The following is a 21,068-nucleotide window of genomic DNA, read 5'->3' as shown; positions in this document are numbered from 1 at the left end:
AGACGCAATCACCATCTCCGAATTGCTCTTCAACAGAGGGAAGCAAGAAGGGCTTAAAATTTCAATGTAGGTCTGCACTGTGATAGGGCCACACCAAACAGCAAGGGGTGCAAGCCCTCTCCATGAAAAGCAGGACCACACCATAACACCACTGCCTCCGAATTTTACTGTTGGCACTACACTCGCTGGCAGATGACGTTCAACGGGCATTCGCCATACCCACACCCTACCGTCGGATTGCAATGTTGTGCACCATGATTTGTCACTCTACACATTGTTTTTCCAATGTTCAATTGTCCAATGTTTACGCTCCTTACACCAAGTGATGCTGCGTCTGGCATTTACTGGTATGATGTGTGGCTTATGAGCAGCCGCTCGACCATGAAATCCAAGTTGTCTTGCCTCCCACCTAACTGTCATAGCACTTGCAGTGGATCCTGACCAGTTTGGAATTCCTGTGTGACGGTATTGATAAATGTCTGCCTATTACAGATTACGACCCTCTTCAACTGTCAGTGGTCACTTATCAGTCAACAGACGATGTCGGCCTGTACACTTTTGTGCTGTGTGTGCTCCTTCACATTTCCATTTCACTGTCACAGCAGCAACAGTGCACCAAGGAACGTTTAGGGGTGTGGAAATCTCGCGTACAGACATATGACACAAGTGACAGCCCATCACTTGACCGTGTTCAAAGTCTGTCAGTTCCGCAGAGCACCCAATTCTGCTCTCTCACAATGTCTAATAACTACTTAGGTTGCTTATATGGAGTACCTGGGAGTAGGTGGCAGCACAATGCACCTAATAGGAAAAATGTATGTTTTTGCAGGTGTCCGGATACTTTTGATCACATAGTGTATACCTTTCATTTCTCGTCTGTGGGAACTTCTAAAGGGCTGAAGAACCAAGTGGTTAAATGTCATTATATTTACTATTTCCAGACATTCATTTTCCTCCTTTTCCACACAGGTCGTGGTGTTTGCAAATGAATATCTATAAGAAAATCAACACAAAATGAAAATACAATCAAATGTAAATATGATAATGGGAAGTTCTGGGTGGTATTGAAACAATGGAAGGCGTAGAAGGTGAGGCACTGAACAGTCAATACACACATAAACAAGACTGAAAATTGTGATCCTGCCTCTGATAGGGTAAGATATTTCTGTGAAGGGACCGGAATAGGACATGCTGAACAGATACATACAATAGGTCATACACCTGGGTGCTCCAAAAGGATATGCCCCATGCAACAGGAGTTGGGTGCAGGTGTGGCATAAGAATGGAGCTGGATATTTTGTAGATTGGGTAGGTGGCAAAATACTACGATGGGAAAGGTGGGACGGATTGTGAATATGATGTTCCCCACTTCTGGGCACGATGGTAGGTAGCTGAAGCCCTGGCCAAGGATGTGGTTAAGCTGTCCCACTCTAGGGTTATTGGGTAATGAAAGAAGTGCTCCTTTGTAGGTGGATCATGAGGGTGGTTGGAGGATTAGGGATATGTGGTATATCAAGAACTAGGTTTGGATGACAGTGCCTGCTGATAAGACCTTACTATATAATAATACTGAGTAAGGGAGCACTTGTCACTGCAGATGCACCATCCGTGGTGGCCTGACTGTATGAGAGAGACATTTTAGTGCAGGTTTTTTTTAATTTTTATTTATTTATTTATTTTTTTTTAGGGTGCAGAACTGATACAGTCATCAGCGCCCGGTCTGTGACTTAGGAAAAGGTAATATAAAAAAGTGAAAATCAGCAGCAATGGCAGCGAAACTCAAGAAAGTGGGGAAACTAAAAAACAGAAGGAAATCTTAGAAAACCACTATAGAAGGGGGGAGGGGGTTGTTTGTCCCCAAAAGGAGATTCAAATGACTGACGTCATCTCACTGACACTAATAACCTCAAGAATGTGATCGGCATGTCATCTGCTAAAATGGAAGATATATCAGGTGACAGCTGTAGACTGGCGTGTAACGGAGTAAAATAGGGGCACTCAAGTAAAAGGTGTCTCACCGTTCACGGTTGAGAGCAGTGGGGACAAAGCGGGGGAGGATCGCCACTTAAAAGATGTTAATGGCTAAAAAGACAGTGCCATATCCGGAGTGTAGTTAAAATTACCTCCTCCCAACAACGAGGTCGGGAAGAAGAGGTCCAAGCACAGGGAAGAGCTTTCTCGTCCCGCAGTTTATTATTGGAAGTGTAGACCAATGTGCATGCCATAAAAGAGCAACACGATGACATAAAACTCTCTGTAGATTGGTGAAGGGAACCATGCGAACAGCAGGCTGAAGAAGATAGACTGCAGCCTTGGCTGCTATATCGGCCGCCTTTTTTCCACGGATACCAACGTGTCCTGGGATCATGAGGAACACCACAGAGACGCCTCCCACGTAGAGCAGGTGGAGGCAGTTCTGAATCCAGTGGACCAGAGGGTGGACAGGGTAGAGAGCTTGGAGACTGAGGAGACAGCTGAGCGAATCTGAACATATAATATACTATATCCGCTGATGGCGACGGATGTATTAGACAGCCTAGAGAACAGTAAAAACCGAACACTGGTCGGGAAGCCGGAATCGATTAGGGGTGTTTCCAACAATATAGGCACTCCCAACACCAAATGATGTTTTTGAGCCATCAGTGTACATAAATGTGGCATCCTTCACTTGTGCGCATAGAGCAGCAAATGCCCGATGATAAATGAGAGAAGGTGTACCATCCTTGGGACACTGACAAAGGTCACAGAGCAGGCAGGTCCAGGGTGGAGCCAAGGCGGTGATGTACTCCAAGTTGTTAAGAAAGTTTTAGGAAAGTAGAAGGAAAGAGAACATAGCAGTTGACGGAAGCGGACTCCTGGTGGTAGTAGAGAGGAAGGGCGGCCTGCATACCCTAAATCCAATGAGGCATCGAAAAATAGGTCACGGGCCGAATCAGCAGGCATGGAAGACAGATGGCTAGCATAGCGACTCGGAAGGACAGCTCGCCAATTGGACAGCGGAAGTTCAGCAGTCTCAGCATAAAGGCTTTCCACCGGGCTGGTGTAAAAAGCTCCAGATGCTAAACGCAATCCACGGTGGTGGATAGAGTCGAGACGCCGAAGAATAGACAGCCGAGCAGAGGAGTAAACCATGCTTCCATAGTCCAATTTCGAGCGCACTAAGGTGCGATAGAGGCAGAGAAGGGCCACTCGGTGAGCTCCCCAGGAGGTACCATTCAGGACACAGATGGTGTTACGGAATCGTAGACAGCGAGCCGAAAGATAGGAAATGTGGGAGGACCAGAACAGTTTTCTGTCAAACGTAAGACCCAAGAATTTAGCGACAACCATGAACAGAAGGTTGACAGGGCCTAGATGAAGGGAAGGCGGAAGAAACTCCGTACAACGCCAAAAATTGACACAAATGGTCTTACTGGGAGAAAAGCTGAAGCCGGTTTTGATGCTCCAACAGTGGAGGCGATCGAGGCATCCTTGAAGACGTCGTTCAAGAAGACTGGTCCATTGAGAGCTGTAGTAGATCGCAAAATCGTCCACAAAGAGGGAGCCTGAGACATCTGGAAGGAGACAATCCATAATTGGATTTATGGCAATGGCAAACAGTACAACACTTAGCAGGGAGCCCTGGGGTATCCCGTTTTCTTGGGAGAAAGTACGGGAGAGTGTAGAGTTCACCTGCACTTTAAATGTGCACTCTGCCATAAATTCATGAATAAAAAGGGGCAGCCGACCTCGAAAGCCCCAAGAGAACAATGTGTGGAGGATGTCTGTCCTCCAACAGGTATCGTATACTCTTTCCAGATCAAAAAATATTGCTAATGTTGGGCGTTTCCTGAGAAAATTGTTCATGATGCAAGTGGGGACAGCAAAGATGGTCAACTGCAGAACGATGCTTTTGGAAACCACATTTGGCAGGTGTTAAAAGGCTTCGGGACTCCAGCCACCAAGCTAAATGGCAATTCACCAAACGCTCCAAAACCTTACATACACTACTCGTGAGAGAAATGGGGTGATAGCTAGATGGGAGATGTTTGTCCTTTCCAGGTTTCGGAACAGGAAGGACCATAGCTTCCCGCCGTCTGGGAAAAGTACTGTCGGTCCAAATTCAATTATAAAGGTGAAGGAGGTAGCGCAGACTATGGTATGATAAATGCAGCAACATTTGGATGTGGATACCATCCGGTCCTGGGGCGGAAGAGAGAGAAGAAGAGAGTGCGTGTTGGAGTTCCCACATGGAGAAAACAGTATTATAGCTTTCGCTATTTTGAGAGGAGAAAGCAAGAAGTTGCACTTCCACTGCACGTTTCTTCAGGAGAATAGCTGGAGGTAATTTGAAGAGCTCGAAATCTCAGCAATGTGTTGACCCAATGAGTTAGAAATTGCGATGGGGTCCATTAAGGTATCATGCGCGACAGTGAGCCCAGAGATCTGGGAGAAACTAGGCGCGCCAGATAACTGTCGAATTTGACTCCAAACTTCGGAGGAGGAAGTGAATGTGTTAAAAGAGCTAGTAAAGAAGTCCCTGCTTGCCTTCTTGCTATCGCGGATGATGCGACGGCATCGCGCACGTAACTGCTTATAGCGGATACAGTTGAACGAAGTAGGATGGTGGCGGAAAACGCGAAGAGTACGTCGCCGCTCATGTATTGCGTCATGGCACGCCTTGTTCCACCAAGGAACTGGGGAGGCGCTGGGGCGAATTGGAGGTGTGAGGTATTGAAGGTTCCACGGCTGTAAGAATAACTTCCGTAATACGAGTGACCTGATCATCGACGCAAGGAAAGTGACAGTTATCGAATGTCGCTAGAGACAAAAAAAGTGTCCAATTACCTTGGGCAAAATTCCGGCGTCTTGGGTGCATAAATGGCAGCTGTGGCTGCAATCTAAGGACACATGGAAAATGGTCACTCGAGTGTGTATCAACAAGAGCGAACCATTCAAAGCGCCAAGCTAGCTGCACAGTACCAACGGAAAGGTAGGGTTCCCAGTGTTGAGGCAAACAAGATCCACTTGGTGGAAGTCCCCAACCAGCAAATAAGGGGGGGGGGGGGGGGCTGACCAAGGAGATGAAGGATATCAGCTCTTGCCATTGGTGTGGACGATGCAATGTATACAGTACAAAGAGAGAAGGTGTATCCAGAAAGGGAAAGATGGACAGCAACAGCTTGGAAGGAACTGTTTAAGGGGATTGGGTGATAATGGACAGTATCATGGAGAAGAATCATGAGTCCTCCATGTGCTGGAGTGCCATCAACAGAAGGGAGATCAAACCAGACTGACTGGAAATGAGGGAAAACAAAGTGATTGTGGGGGCACAGCTTTGTTTCCTAAAGACAGAAGATGACCGGTGAGTAGGATCGTAAGAGGATCGACAATTCATCCCGATTGGTTCTAATGTCATGGATATTCCAATGGATAATGGACATAGGGTGGACAGAAAAGGAAAGAATCTTACCACGGTTGCTCTCAACTCAACAACTGCTGAGAGCTGGTGGCCGACAGTGTGGAACAGCATTCAGCTGAAGGCAGAAGATCCTGATTCTTAGGTTGTTTGGGAGCAGCTCCTGCCACCAGCGATCGGCCGGTTGATCGGCCGCCAGCAGTGCGCCTTGGCGACACGGAAGATGGCCGAGGGCAGTTACTGCCAGGTGGCGCTGCAGATGAGACATGCCGTGGCAGAGGAGGAGAGGAACTGAGTTTCTTACGAGCCTTCTTGGAAACAGGACATTGCGATGAGGGAGAAATCGATGGTTGTGAAGTCGGGGTACGTAAAAAATCTTCGCGAGTAGGCTCTTTTTTGAAAGTCCGGGTGTCTGATTTTTGGGCTCGTGATTTAGCAGAAGCCTATGAAGGGTGAGCTGTAGAGTGAGCAGGTGATAGTGGGGAGGTGGAACAGGCGATCTTTGTGCTGGCCGATCTGATGACTGTGGCACTAAAGGTGAGATCACACGTCCGCATGGCTGCCTCCTTAGTAGGCCGAGGAGATGCAAGGACAGTGCTATATTTACCTGCGGGAGGCACAGTGGGTTTTCAACTGGCAAATAACTTACAAGCAGCAAATGTCGACACCTTTTCCTTCACTCTGATTTCCTGAATAAGCTGTTCATCTTTGAAAATGGGCCGGCCGCTGGTGGCCGAGCAGTTCTGGCGCTACAGTCTGGAACCGTGCGACCGCTACAGTCGCAGGTTCGAATCCTGCCTCGGGCATGGATGTGTGTGTTGTCTTAGGTTAGTTAGGTTTAAGTAGTTCTAAGTTCTAGGGGACTTATGACCTCAGCAGTTGAGTCCCATAGTGCTCAGAGCCATTAGAACCATTTTGAAAATGGGGCAATCTCAGGAAGTAGCGTGGTCACCCATATAGTTGATGCAACGAGCACCATCATGGACATCCTTGCCACATGTAACGCATTTGGCCGGATTGTTACACGACTGGCTGGTATGACTGAACCGCTGACACCGATAGCAATGCATAAGGTTGGGGATGTAAGGGCGAACTGAAAATATCTCATAGCCCGCTTTTATGTTTGACGGAAGTTGAACTCTGTCAAATGTCAAGAAGATAGTACTGAATGGAACCAAGTCCTTGTCAACCCTTTTTATGACTCGATGAACAGCCATTACGCCCTGGTCAGAAAGGTAGTTTTGAATTTCCTCGTCGGACAATCTGTCGAGGGAGCGTGTATAAACCACCCCGCGTGATGAATTTAAAGTGCAGTGCACTTCCACCCGGACAGGGAAGGTGTGAGGTGTGTAGCAGTGAAGTTTGCAGCAATTTTTGTGCCTGGAGGGCACTGACTGCTTCTAACAACAAGGTGCCATTTTGTAATCAGGAACAAAACTTTACAGGACCTGCAATTGCGTTGACACCTTTCTGTATAATGAAAGGGTTGACTGTGGAGAAGTCTTGACCTTCGTCCGACCGAGCAACAACAAGGAACTGTGGCATTGATGGAAGAATTGTCCGTGGCTGAGACTCATTTAACTTTCGCTTGTGAGCAGACAGCAGATGATGAGGAAACCATTGCGGAAGTATCCCCCATGATTACCGGCATCTCCAATGGGACACTCCTTCCTTGTGGTAGCCCTCTCTGAGGGCACTCCCGCCTTAGGTGATTGTTCACGCCTCAGGTCACACCTCGTGAGAAACAGACGGAGGGACCAATCGGCACTTTCGGAAGGTACCAGCTCAGGTAATCACCCCTCCCTGGGCTTGGCTGTTACCAGGGGGTACGTATGTGTCCTACCTGTCTACCCGGGGTGGGGAATTACGCGGTACCCCGTCACAGGCTACGCGTGGGAATGCGTGGGCCATCCTTCAGACATGCACAAAGAGGAAAAAAGAGAAAGGAAGGAACAAAGAAAAGGAAAGGAAAGAAGAGAGGGGTCAAACACCGCAACAGAGAAGAGGGTAAAGAGAAAAGGCAACGAAAAGGACAAAGGAAGGACAGAGACTTTCCAGCATAGAAAGCGAAGAGAGACTGTCTCCCAGAGGGAGAGAAGGGGAAGGAAAGAGGTGCAGGTAGGGGGGGGGGGAGGATTGGGGATGGTTCCAAGATGTGGAAAAGGAAGGTATGCAGCCTGGAAAGGAAAGAGGGCCGCACTAGCTCGGGATCCCGTGCTCGCCATGCACGTACCCACAAAAGAGTTGTGGACCCCCTGGGGGGACATTTTTGTGCAAACGAGTTGGCTTGATATGGACAGATGGTATTATGGAACTATTGGAGAGGTAGAGGTTGATATCCAGAAAGTTGAATAAGTTGTGTGTTATGTATTAATTAGCTCTGAAGGAGATCGTCATCCGAAAGCTTAGCAATGTTTTCAATTTTGTTTATGTGTTTACTGATTACTCAGTGCTTCAAGTGTATGGTGAGTTATTTTTATTCCATCAATTTTTACAATTAAATATAGATAGAAAAAGAGTTTTGTGCAACATATGAATATGTGATGTCTTTTCTTTCGGACACGTCTGAAAGAACAGCAACCACGCGGAATCCACAGCTGTGATACGTATTATGTAAATTGAAGGTGGATAGTGAGGGTAAGGAAAGAGACGGAACTGATGATATTAGCTGCATTGGGACTTTATGTGGAATCAGTGTGAAGAGTGAAAATGTGTGCCAGAGTGTGACTCGAACCCGGGATCTCCAGCTTACTAGGCAGTTGCGTTAACCACTGAGCCATCTGAACACAGTATTTACTGCAAACGTATGTACTATCTTGGCATGCTCCCCGGCTGGCCCACATTCCCATCTAGCAAGCAGGAGATCCCAGGTTTTGAGTCCCATCTGGCACACATTTTCATTTGTCGCTGCCGATTCTGAATAAAGTCCCAATGCAGCTGATATCATCCGTTCCTTCCTTTTCCATTCCTTTCTTTTCTGCAAAAAGGAGGAGGAATACAAAAGTAGTAGCAAAATCATCAGGTTTCAGAACAAAAGAAAGAAGAAGAAGAAGAAGAAGGAGGAGGAGGAGGAGGAGGAGGAGGAAAGATGTCTTGGAGGAAATAAAGTTAAGCATGAATGAATATGGAAGTTCACCGAATTTTCTGGGCAAGAGAGAAAGAGGGAAAATGAAGAAAGATAAACAATGAAACATTAGCAACAGAGGGGATATGTAAACCTAAACAGCTAGAAGTGTTAGAAATGGTAGCTTGTAGGTCCCGGGAGAGATGGATAGACAGTAAATAGAGCCATACAGGAAATCACACATAACCATCAACAAGGTGTAGAAGTGCAAAACGAAATGAAAAGTAAATAAAATTATGAAAATATGGTAAGGTATAGAAGTTATACGAAGGTAGACACTGATAGGACTAATCAGTCTTAAGCCGAGCAAGTAAACAGAACATGTTTCCATCTGCAATGTCCTACCAGAGATTTACTGGTATTGGAAACATGTTCTGCAATAGGACGTTGCTCATAACAAGTACAGATTTTTTTGTATCTGTACACTTGTCCTTTCCTGCAGCACTGTGGTCATCATTTCAACATAAATATAGGATGCATGTCAGCTAGTATATGACATAAGCTGGCTCACATATGCATCTTCTTTGACTGGGTAGGTCACAGGGATAAGAAGACTTGAACCTGTAATTGTATCAGTGTGTTAGGAACCGAGATATGAATCATATGATAAGGAAATGGACCAAGGAAAACTGAAAACTGGTCAGTATGTTTCAGTGCTTGAGAGGCAAACATAAAGCTGCTGTAGTGTGGGGAGGGTAGTGGGTAGTGTGAGCCTCATTTTAAGAGCACAGAGAGGGACTATAAGTGAGAAGACACTAGCTCAATATTGTCAGGAGAGAGGTTTAGATCTATCTTGCTTGATTTACGTTTTACATTGTTCCTCTAAATAACTATCAGAAATACCATGACAGTAACTACAACTACGTGACAGACAATTTCCTCCAATACAAAGGAAGCAAGATTAAGCTTCAATATTCTGTTAATAAAAAGGGAGGACAGTTTGGGTTGATCAAGGGTGGGAAAGAAATCATCCACGACCTTATCAAAGGAATCATTCTGAAATTCAACTTAACTTCTTTAGCAATAACATGGAAAACCAAAATCCAGATGACTGGATGAGAATTTGAAGCATGTTTTTTCTGATTTTACTTTGATCTTTTTCTTCAGTGTTGGTTGCTTGTTAATTGGGGTTGAAGGGACCAAACAGCAAGGTCATCATCAGTCCCTCGTTTCAAAGGTGGTCCATTTGGACGGATTTACATCTCAGCAGAGTTATAACGATAAAAGGTAAAAGGGTAAAAAACGTAAAAGTGCAGTCGTGTTGTCAATGGTGGAAACAAAAGGGAGGGAAGTCAGCAAGTGGGCAACCCCAAGGCTATGCTAGAGGCAGGAAATATCCCATCTCTGATGCAGTACAGGCAAGACCACTTGCTATTCAAAATCGTTCAACCGCTAGAATGTACAAGTGTGTATTGTAAAAAGAGACTAACCAAATCTTAAAAGCAATAAAAACAGAGTAAAAGGGAGAGAAAAGAGGCTCTTGAACAGGAAGAAGAGTCAGGAATTTCTAAATACAGCTGACAGTGGGAAACACGCCAGCACTCACCACTCTGCCCCTACTCCAAAGGGAGATTAAAAACTTTACGACTGAAAATAAAAACAACTTTCATGGAGGAAACTGAACCAGTTCAACCATCTGGGAATTGTCTTCCAATATTAAGGGTAAAGTGCGGGGAAGTCTGTACTTAGTATGCAGAGCCAAAAGAAGGGGGCATTCCACCAAAATGTAGACTACTGACTGGAAGGCTCCACAACCACAAAGTGGGCGTGGCTTATTACGCAAAAGAAAACCATGGGTCAGCCTGGTATGGCCGATGTGGAGACAACACAGGGTGGTCGAGTCCTTTCGGGAGAGGCGGAAGGAAGAACGCCACAGCACAGGTGTCACCTTAAATGCACGGAGATTATTAGGCAGGGAGGTAGCCTCCCAAGAATTGGTCCATGATTGTGCGAAGTGGGATTTGATACGAAGCCGTAAATCCGCCGCAGGAGGGGTTACAGAAAAGGGACGGGGTAAGTGACTGCTCCCCCAGCCAAATGATCAGCAAGCTCATTACCTGAGATACACACATGGCCAGGGATCCAAAGAAAGTCAACGGAAGAAGCAGCATGGTGAAGATCAGCAAGACGGTCATGGATGGCTGAGACCAAGGGATAGTGGGAAAAAAAACACTGGTCAATAGCCTGAAGGCCACTAATTGAGTCCGTACATAACAATACGTAATTGAGTTGGGACTGTTTAATAAAGGTAAGGGCCTGGGAAATTGCCATCAATTCTGCAGTAAACACCCCACATGCAGTTGGCAGGAGATGATTTTCCATGTCAACAGAGGATGTGAAGGCATATCCCACACGACCAGCAGATTTAGAGCCATCGGTGTAAAAAACAACAGCATCCCGAAACTCCCATAAAATTTGATGGAAAAAACAATGGAAACCCATTGGGGGAAAAGAATCTTTCGGACCTCAGTACAGATCCATCCGAATCCAGGGCCGAGGAACTAACCAAGGGGAGGGTGTTGGGGAGGGAATGTGGGAGACAGGACAAGTTGAAAATCACAGCAAAGAGACGCGAGGCGGAGTGCACCTGGTAAACCCGCCCGAGGGTGGGAATCAGGTGGGTGATGTCCTTGGTCTGGGAATACGATAAAATAGGAATGATGAGTGGGAGAGGAATGAACAGCGATTGCATAAGAAACCAGAAGCTGGGACTGTCGAACAGAAAGGGGAGGAGATCCCAGCTTCAACCAGGAGACTATCAACAGGGCTAGTAGGCAAGGCAACTGTGGCCAAACGGATACCGCGGTGGTGGACCAGATCCAGGAGGCGCAGTGTGGAAGGAGCAGTCGAACCATTAACTTGACAACCATAGTCCAAGAGAGACAGCACTTAAGTCCGATAAATGTGGAGAAGAGTGGAACGATCCACACCCCAAAAGGTGTGGGCAAGGATGCGAAGGACATTGATTCTACGGAAACATCCTGTCTTCAGAAGTCTGATATGAGGCACCCAAGTGAGCTTGTTGAAGAAGACCCAGGAAATGAAACTGTGGGACCACAGGTAATCATTGTGCATCGAGATAGAGCTGCAGATCGGGGTGGACCGTAGTACAGCGACAGAAATGGACCACCTGCGATTTTAAAGGAGAGAACTGAAACCCATGTGAGAGGGTCCATGCAGAGGCACGCCATATAGCAACCTGGAGCTGCCGCTCTGCAGAAGCCATCGAAGAGGAACTAACCCAAATGCAGAAATCATCCACATACAGAGCAGGGATGACCAAAGGACCGATGGAGGCCACAAGTCCATCTATAACAATGAGGAAAAGAAGTACACTCAATATGGAGCCCTGTGGGATGCCATTCTCCTGGGTCTGTGGAGAACTAAAAACAGTACAACCCGAACTCTGAATGACTGATGAAACAAGAACTGGTGATAAAAATTGGGAGTGGGCCCCAAAGACCCCACTCATGAAGTGTAAGTAAGAAATGATGGCACCAAGCTGTGTCGTAGGCCTTGCGAAGATCGAAAAATACTGCAACCAAATGGCGGCACTGGGAAAAAGCCTGCCGAACTGCGGATTCCAAGAGAATAAACGATCGATCGGAGACTGTGCCTAACGGAAACCACACTAGTAAGGAGACAATAGATCCCGAGATTCGAGGACCCAACTGAGCCGACGGGCTACCATCCATTCAAGTAACTTGCGAACAATGTCTGTCAGACTAATTGGCCAATAGCTCTCGACAAACAGGGGGTTCTTACCAGGCTTAAGGATGGGAACCACAATGCTATCCCTCCATTAAGAAGGGAGGCCACCCTGGAGCCAAATACGGTTAAGCACCTGGAGAAGATGTTGACGTTGTGATGCACTGAGATGTTGAAGCAATTACTTGTGAATGGAGTGTGGGTGAGGGGCCGTATCATGAGAAGAAGAAAGTGTGAAAAGAAGTTCCCATTCAGTAAAAAGTTCGTTGTAAGATTCTTACTCACAAGGGGTAAAACGTAAGGCGGAAGCTTCGGCCTGCTGTTTCTGGTGAAGGAAAGCAGGTGGGTAGGAAGTTGATGCTGTTGCAAAATGGGTCACAAGATGTTCCATGAGAAAGGTGTTGCAAAGCTCGATGGCGATCATAGAGGGCAATGGCAATGGCCTTACTCCACCACGGGACTTGCCGGCTGCGAAACGTCCAGATGAGTGTGGGATACCAAGGCTAGCAGCGCGAACTATCACATCAGATACATCGCGTAGGATGTCATCAATACAACCCGACAAAAATGGACAAAAAATGACCTGTGCAGTATATAGAGGCCAGTCAGGGCGTTGGAAAGACCAACAAGGTAATCTGTCCATTGGGGGAGTGGGAAGGGAGCAAGAGAATCAATGGGAACTGGTCACTATCACAAAGGTCATCTTGTGGCGACCAGTGTAATGAAGGGAAGAGGGAGCGAGAAGAAAGAGAAAGATCAATGGCAGAAAAGGTACCATGACCTGCACTGAAATGGGTAAGGGAGCCATCATTAAGAAGGCACAAGTTGTGGTCTGCAAGAAACTGGTCTATGAGAAGACCCTACTACATGGAAAGGCACTGCCCCACAAGGGATGATGATGATGAGCATTAAAATCCCCATGAAGGAGGAAGGGAGGAGGAAGTTGCTGAAGAAGGGCAGTTATGGTAACAGGTGTAAAAGTCCTGTCAGGAAGGAGATGAAAGATTGCAAACTGTGACCCCAGAGTCCAGATGGACCCTAACAGCAACCACTTCCAATGTGCTAGCAATGTCTGTACAGACCAACGTACAAATGCCACCAGAGGCCCGCAGGGGGCCAACCCGATTTTGACAGAGAGCAGGGAACCCACTGAGGCTTGGTGGGTGATCATCAGTAAAATGAGATTCCTGTAGAACCACACAAGCTGCAGAGTAGAACGAAATAAGGGATGTCAACTCAGGAAGGTGACGGTAGTATCCATTACAATTCCATTGGATAACAACAGAATGATGATTCAAAAGGGGTGTGTGAACAGGCTAAAGCCAGTCATGCTGCCAGGTCACCATCTGTCACCGACATGGAGGGGCAGACATGAACAGCGGGTCAGAGGCAGGTTGTGAAGGTTGGGGTGGGACCTTTGGCAACACCAGAGGCTCCTTGTCCCGGGGATTATGTTTCTTCTTCTTTTCTGTTTGAGATCGAAGAGGGCTGTGCTGCAAAAAGGAGGCAGCTGCAGCAAGATCTGGAACAGAAAGAGAGCGGGTGAGGGGTTGTTTGGGGGAAGAGACCAAACAGCGAGGTCACCGGTCTCATCGGATTAGGGAAGGAAGTCGGCCGTGCCCTTTCAAAGGAACCATCCCGGCATATGCCTGGAGCGATTTAGGGAAATAACGGAAAACCTAAATCAGGTTGGCCGGACGCGAGATTGAACCGTCGTCCTCCCGAATGAGAGTCCAGTGTGCTAACCACTGCGCCACCTCGCTCGGTAAGAGAGCGGGTGACCTGGGGGCCCACAGACAGACCGTGGTTTTCGTGGTCGACGTGTGGAAGCAGACCTTTGGCCTGGAAGGTGCCGGGAAGGGGGGTCCCAGGAGGGGTGCCCTCGACTGGCAGACGCCGAATAAGTGGGACACTTCTTCAACTGGGAGGAGGAGCAGCACCCGGAGGGGAGGGTGTGGGGAACCGCAGGGGAGGGGGGGAGAGGAGGAGTGCAAGACTGGGGTAAAGAAGGGGGAGGAAGGGGTGAACATGTAACTATAGCAGAGCTTGACATCACTGACACAGGATGAAGATGCGCGTACTTTGTACGAGCCTCAGTGCAGGTTAGACGATCAAGGAACTTATGCTCCTGTATCTTCTTTCCCTTCTTATAAACCGGGCAATCCAGTGAACATGGAGAATGATTGCCATGCCAATTAACACACACAGGAGGGGGAACATAGGAACTCCCTCCATGGAGTGGATGTCCACAGTCACCACAGAGGTGAGTGTGCAAACAGTGGGAATACTCGTGTCCAAAACACAAGCACATAAAATATCTCATAGGTGGTGGGATGTACAGCTTCATGTCACATTAATAAACCATAATATTGACCTTCTCAGGGAGGGTATCCCCTTCAAAGGCAAGGATAAGGGCACCAGTATCAATGTGATTGTCATTCGGGCCCTTCTGAACAAACCAAACAAAGTGAACAACCCACCATCCTAGATTGTACCTGAGTTCCTCATCAGTTTGAAGGATGAGGTCCTTGTGAAAAATTACAACTTGAACCATATTCAAAGACTGGTGAGGGGGGAGGGGGGGGTAATGCACACAGAAATTGTGCCAAGATGGTCACAGGCACGAAGGGCAGCACACTGGGCAGCTGAAGCAGTTTCGATCAACAATGAACCCGATCGCATCTTGCTCAGAGAGTCCACTTCGCCAAATCATTTCCATTCAAAGAGACGACCATAGAAGAACGGCCAGAGTTCTGGACCTGTATGCATTTCATTTGCATAGCATCCGCCCTGATACCACCCACTCTGATCAGGGGCTCTCCCCACAGGCACCACCCAGGCACAGCAAGGGCCATCTGGCACGGCGGCCATTGCCGGGACTTCAGGTGCTCCAGGATGACAAGCAACCACTCCTAGGCTTACATGAGGTGGTCACAGCTCAGGTATCAGAAAGGTAAGCCCTGTGTTTTCAGGGGGCTCAACCAAAAGGGCACATAGCGACCCTGCTGGTTATGTACCCGAGCATCAGACAACGGCGTGAAGGAAGAAGTGGAAGGAACTAGGAGGGCACACGCTGGAGATACTAGGTAAGGTGCTCTTTCCCATGTGGCTCACACTATGGAATAGAAATTTAGTAATGGAGGTCAAACCCCAGAGGGGGACCAGAGAATGCCAAAAGGATGAGGTAATTATGCAACGTAACCAAATTGCAAAGCCAACATAACCTGGATAGCGGGCCCAAAATAAACAAGGACACCAAGAGAGGGAGAGGAAAGGGCGGAGGGGAAGGAGCAAGGGCAGGAAAGGAGGGGAAGGGAAAGGAAATGTAGCCAGGAAGGCTGCAATAGCTCAGGGCCCCGTGCTTGCCACGCACGTACTCATGAAAGGACCGTGAGCCCCATGGGGGTTTTTCATCAGTGTGAGCTTGTGTTTTGTCTCCAATGTTCTCTGGGACGAGAGGATGTTAAACTAACTTACCTCCCAATATGAAGCCATGACTCTTTAAGGAAATTGTGAAGTCAGTGAGAAGAGTGTTTAAAGACGGAAGGTTGGTGCTGCTCATTTGGAATGAAATTAATTTATCCTGAAACATGAAGCTGGCCATCAATGGGATTAAGGTCACCATAAAAAATACGCACTACAAAACTTTATCTATCAGAATGAATTGAGAACTTTTGGCTGTTTTCAAAGATCAACATCACTGCCAGTCCAAACAATGAAAAAGTAATTGGCACAAGTGAGCAGACAAGAGCCTAACGATCCAGAAAGTCCTCTCTAAGTGGCCCATAAAATACTGAAAACATTTGAGGGATGATAACGAAATAAATCAGAGGCATGGGCATATGAACATTTTTTGGGTGTCTGCCTTTGTTGCTTCAGAGGTGCAATTTTTTTCTGTCTGTATTTTACTTACAAAAACGAATAATGAGTAGAATTTAAGTGACAATTAAAACTCATTACTTACTTATCAATTATGGCAAATGTTGTTGCAACTGGAATGTTATCAATGATGAGTGGAGTCCTTTTTCTCAAATTAACTGTCTTTTTATCCTCATCTGCATTATATTCAACAGTAGGCAGAGAAACTGCAAAAAAAAGAGATTGATTTTATAGCTAAAACACAAACAATGATTCATTGTGAATGATTGATCACACCAGACGAGAATCTGTGGTTTGCTCAGGTGAATCACTCTGTGATTAAACCTGAGGTTGGAAAGTTAATCATTTCACATGATAAATTGTAATAATGTGGGACAAGTAGTTTTATATTTGTACTGTACATTAATTTGTAAACATGGCTAACATGTGGTAGACATGACATGACAATGCTGCTGTTGTGGTATTCAATCCAAATACTGGTTTGATGCAGCTCTTCACACTACTTTATCCTGTGCAAGTATCTTCATCTCTGAATAACTACTACAACCCACATCCAATTGCACCTACTTACTGTACTCTTCCCTTGGTCTCCATCTGCAATTTTTACCACCCATATTTCCCTCCAATACTAAATTGACTTACTTGATGTCTCAGAATGTGACCTATCAACCAATACCTTCTTTTACTCAAGTTATGCCACAAAATTCTATTATCCCCAATTTTATTCAGTAACCCCACCCCCCAATTGGTTACACTACCTAGCTACCTAACCTTTAGCATTCTTTTGTAGTACCACATTTCAAAAGCTTCTATTCTCTTCTTGTCTGAACTGATTATTGTCCACATTTTAGTGTGTGTGGGGTGGGGGGGGGGGGGGGGGGGCACACGCGCACAGGTGAGGAGAAAGAAGTTTCTCAGTTAAAAATACACTTGTTTCTGGGTGAACATACACTTTTTCCCAAATTAAAATACACTTTTTTCCCCAAGTTAAAATACACTATACCATGGGTGAAAGTACATTTTCCCATGTTATGTGACAATATACTTTCTCTCAGAGATGTTAGACTTTTCAATCATTTGAATGGTAAAGGTTTTACACGCCGGTGTAGAACTTCTTGGCACTTTAGGAAACAAAACACAGCAAAAAACAATGTATTTTGGAAATGTCTCTGATGTGCGGCAACATGTACACTGCATAGTTTTGTATTACAGAAGTATAAATACGAATTCCACAACATACAGCACAGTAGCTCCCAAGACACTGAAATCGAGATTGTGCTGCCAATTCGCTTTTGTCAACCAATCATAGCTCACGTCACATGATCTCACCAGCCAATGACAGCAGATATTTAGAGCATAGGACATGTGACGTAGTCAGCGAATAGCAACACACACACACACACACACACACACACACACACACACAGTATAGCTACAAGAAAAACTAAACTTTCATATATAATAGTGGTGTTTTTCAGCATGTGTTAACCTTTAAGATACACCAATCACTAATGTGCCAGTAAAATTTTAAAAAAATCGCATAAATGGCTGGTCTTCTGAACCTGAAAGTTTTCTACATGACTGGTCCTCAAAGTGTTAACTTTCAAATGGGAGTCAAACACTCCGTGATTTAAGAAATTCATCACACATTCTCACTATTAACATAATTAATCAAGTGTAAAACAAGGAATTCACTTTGCAAGTAGTGTTTCTCAAACCACCATTCGCAATATTTTCTCGCACTTGTCAGAAAAGTAAGTAATTGTGATGTCACACTTATCAAAAGCACTTTGTTCCTATGAAGTACACTATGTGATCAAAAGTATCCGGAGAACCCCAAAAAACATAAGTTTTTCATATTAGGTGCAATGTGCTGCCACCCACTCCCAGGTACTCCACATCAGCAACCTCAGTAATCGTTAGACATTGTGAGAGAGCAGAATGGGGTGCTCCACGGAACTCACAAACTTTGAACGTGGTCAGGTGATTGGGTGTCACTTGTGCCATATGTCTGTACGCAAGATTTCCACACTCCTAAACGTTCCTTGGTCCACTGGTTCTGCTGTGACAGTGAAATGGAAATGTGAAGGGGCACACAGCACAAAAGCGTACAGGCCGACAGCACAAAAGCGTACAGGCCAACCTCGTCTGTTGACGGACAAAGACCGCATAAAGTTGAAGAGGGTCGCAATGTGTGATAGGCAGACATCTATCCAGACCATCACACAAGAATTCCAAACTGCATCAGGATCCACTCCAGGTACTATGACAGTTGGGCGGGAGGTGAGACAACTCAGATTTCATGGTCGAGCAGCTGCTCATAAGCCACACATCACGACGGTAAATGCCAAATGCCGCCTTGCTTGGTGCAAGGAGCATAAACATTGGACGATTGAACAGTGGAAAAACATTGTGTGGAGTGATGAATCATGGTACACAATGTGGCGATGCGAAGCCAGGGTGTGGGTACGGCGAATGCCTGGTGAACGTCATCTGCGAGCGTGTGTAGTGCCAACAGTAAAATTCGGAGGTGGTGATGTTATGGTGTTGTCGACTTTATTATGGAGGGGGATTGGACCCCTTGTTGCTTTGTGTGGCACCATCATAGCACAGCCCTACACTGATGTTTGCTTCCCACTGTTGAAGAGCAATTCGGGGATGGCGATTGTACCTTTCAACACGATCGAGTACCTGTTCATAATGCATGGCCTGTGGTGGAGTGGTTACATGACAATAACATGCCTGTAATTGACTAGCCAGCACAGAGTCCTGACCTCAATCCTTGAGGGAACATCTGGGATGTTTTGGAACGCCGACTTAGTGCCGGGCCTCACTGGCGACATCGATATCTCTCCTCAGTGTAGCACTCTTTGAAGAACGGGGTGCCATTCCCCAAGAAATCTTCCAGCACCTGACTGAACATATGCCTGTGAGACTGGAAGCTGTGATCAAGGCTAAGGGTGGGCGAACACCATATTGAATTCCAAGCATTGCCGATGAAGGGTGCCATGAACTTTTAAGCCATTTTCAGCCAGGTGTCTGGATACTTTTGATCACATAGTGTATTGCATAGTCTTTGTCCTACAGCCATTTTGCTGTCAGAAAATTCTTGTGTATACATTGTGTTTTGTTGTTGTAAATAGCACATTTTCTTTGCAATTAAAGTTTTATTTTCATATTAGTTTCTCATTTATGTTTTATTGCTGCAGTATTATTCTGCATTAGTGGACCAAAGTAAAATTCTTTGTTAGACCTTCATTTCTCACCCGTCAAAATTACAAAAATTTAACTGCAAACTAAAACAATGAAAAATTCCTGTGTTTTTTTCAGATGAAAAATTCCCGCATTTTTCCCGGTTGTCTCGAGGTATATTCACCCTGTTAATGCTTAAATTCATATTCAGTGTTAACAAATTTATTTCCTTCAGAAATGTTTCTCTTGCCCCTTGCTTTTGGCTGTTCGCAATACCATCACAGCAAGGCCATGTTAGCTGATGTTACATTCAAAATGAGAATATTCATAACGAAAATAACTTGACAGTGGGTAATGTGGATTCACACATGAATAAGAAATTGTTTCTTGGCATGGAATTGGTCTTCTGGCATTCTTTCCAGAGCCAGCTGATGGATGCCACTATTAAAGACTGCATGGAAAGCATTTGCACCCTTCATGCTCACACTCAAAACAAGGTCCTTGTTCCCAAATGTACTGGCAGACTGTCTTGGAAATGTGAAGGTTTATCAGTACTGTCATTTGCTGCTGTTTAAAACAAACAAATCATTAATTTCATCATCTCTGGCTAGAATAGTTTTCTTATATTCATGATTTTTTCCATGTTGTAGTGCAGCTCAAAACCCTGACAAAAGAAATCCTCCTGGTTGTACATAATTTGTGTGTAAAAGTCAACACTCAATGAATAGCAGAAGGTTGAGTCGTCAACAGGCATACATAAAAGAGAATGGAAACTTTCTAACTTTTGTGTACTCGTCAAAGATTACTTCCGAAAGCTGCAGAGTTTTCATCCTCTTTTGTGTGTACTTGTGTCGATGACTCAACCCATTTGCTATTGAGAGTGTGGCTTCCTTTACTCCTAAATTATTTACAGTCTGTCCAAAATTTCCTTATTACATTGTGATATATGCCAGAGGAAAACATCAATTGAAATCACATTATTAACTGATCTTTATTTATGGATTCACATTTATCTCCGAAGTCTTCATTGCCAGATACAGTGTTTCCAGAACAATATTGACCCTGCTCTTCTAATAAGTCATATTTCTCTATACTGCTTATCAATTTTGATGAATGGTGCCTTTTCTCTTCCTACTTATGGGCTGCAGAGACTTCATTTCTCTTGTACACTTCAGACTACAAAGGCCTTGGGATACATGGTATTCAAAATTCCTTCTACTTTTTTTAATTTTGATTTTGTTTAAAAAAGAGGAAAACAAAATTCATTGGGCACACAATACTTCACAATGAATTCTTGGCCACCACACTGAGAAGGTTTTAGGGAAGAAAGGGAGAGGAAGACCACAGAAGAATCACCTGGATTTTGTGAGTCAAATTGTATGCTGAATTACAACATCCAGCAGAAGACAAACAAATATGGTTGCAGTGATAAAAATAGTCTTTAAAAGATGACTGATGATTGTATATCCAGAAAATTCAAGGAAAATCAGACTTCCACCAAGGCCCCTTATGTACCAACAAAAATCAGCCTAATAGGCATTTCAAAACAGTGTTTCCCAAAAATGCAGAGGTCATAATCTGAAATCACTTTGAAATGCTCAATGGTGATGTGAAATAATGCAGGTTGCCAAAAATAAATTATGTTGAAAAGAATACATACGAAAAGCCTGAGACTTGTGGAACTTATACTGAAGCAGGCTTATGAAGTCAGGATTAATTTCTTTGTTTTGTAATGGACATTGTCATAAATAATTGCAAGGATAAAAT

The 21,068-nt window shown here is 45.3% G+C and overlaps 1 protein-coding gene across 2 annotated transcripts in view; it reads right to left on the bottom strand.

Moving 5' to 3' along the window:
- The window catches only part of LOC126198425 (exosome complex component RRP43-like), a 131,236-nt gene that overhangs the window by 24,241 nt on the left and 85,927 nt on the right, over positions 1–21,068 (bottom strand). For both annotated transcript variants that reach the window (XM_049934731.1, XM_049934732.1), the window contains exon 5: positions 16,195–16,315. In XM_049934731.1, the coding sequence (XP_049790688.1) occupies positions 16,195–16,315 (121 nt within the window). The remainder of the gene's footprint in view (positions 1–16,194; positions 16,316–21,068) is intronic.

The sequence above is a fragment of the Schistocerca nitens genome, chromosome 8 (genome assembly GCF_023898315.1).
Source record: "Schistocerca nitens isolate TAMUIC-IGC-003100 chromosome 8, iqSchNite1.1, whole genome shotgun sequence".
NCBI classification, from domain to species: Eukaryota; Metazoa; Arthropoda; class Insecta; order Orthoptera; family Acrididae; genus Schistocerca; species Schistocerca nitens.
Note: the sequence above shows the minus strand (reverse complement) of the source record. Positions and strands in the feature narration are given on the sequence as shown.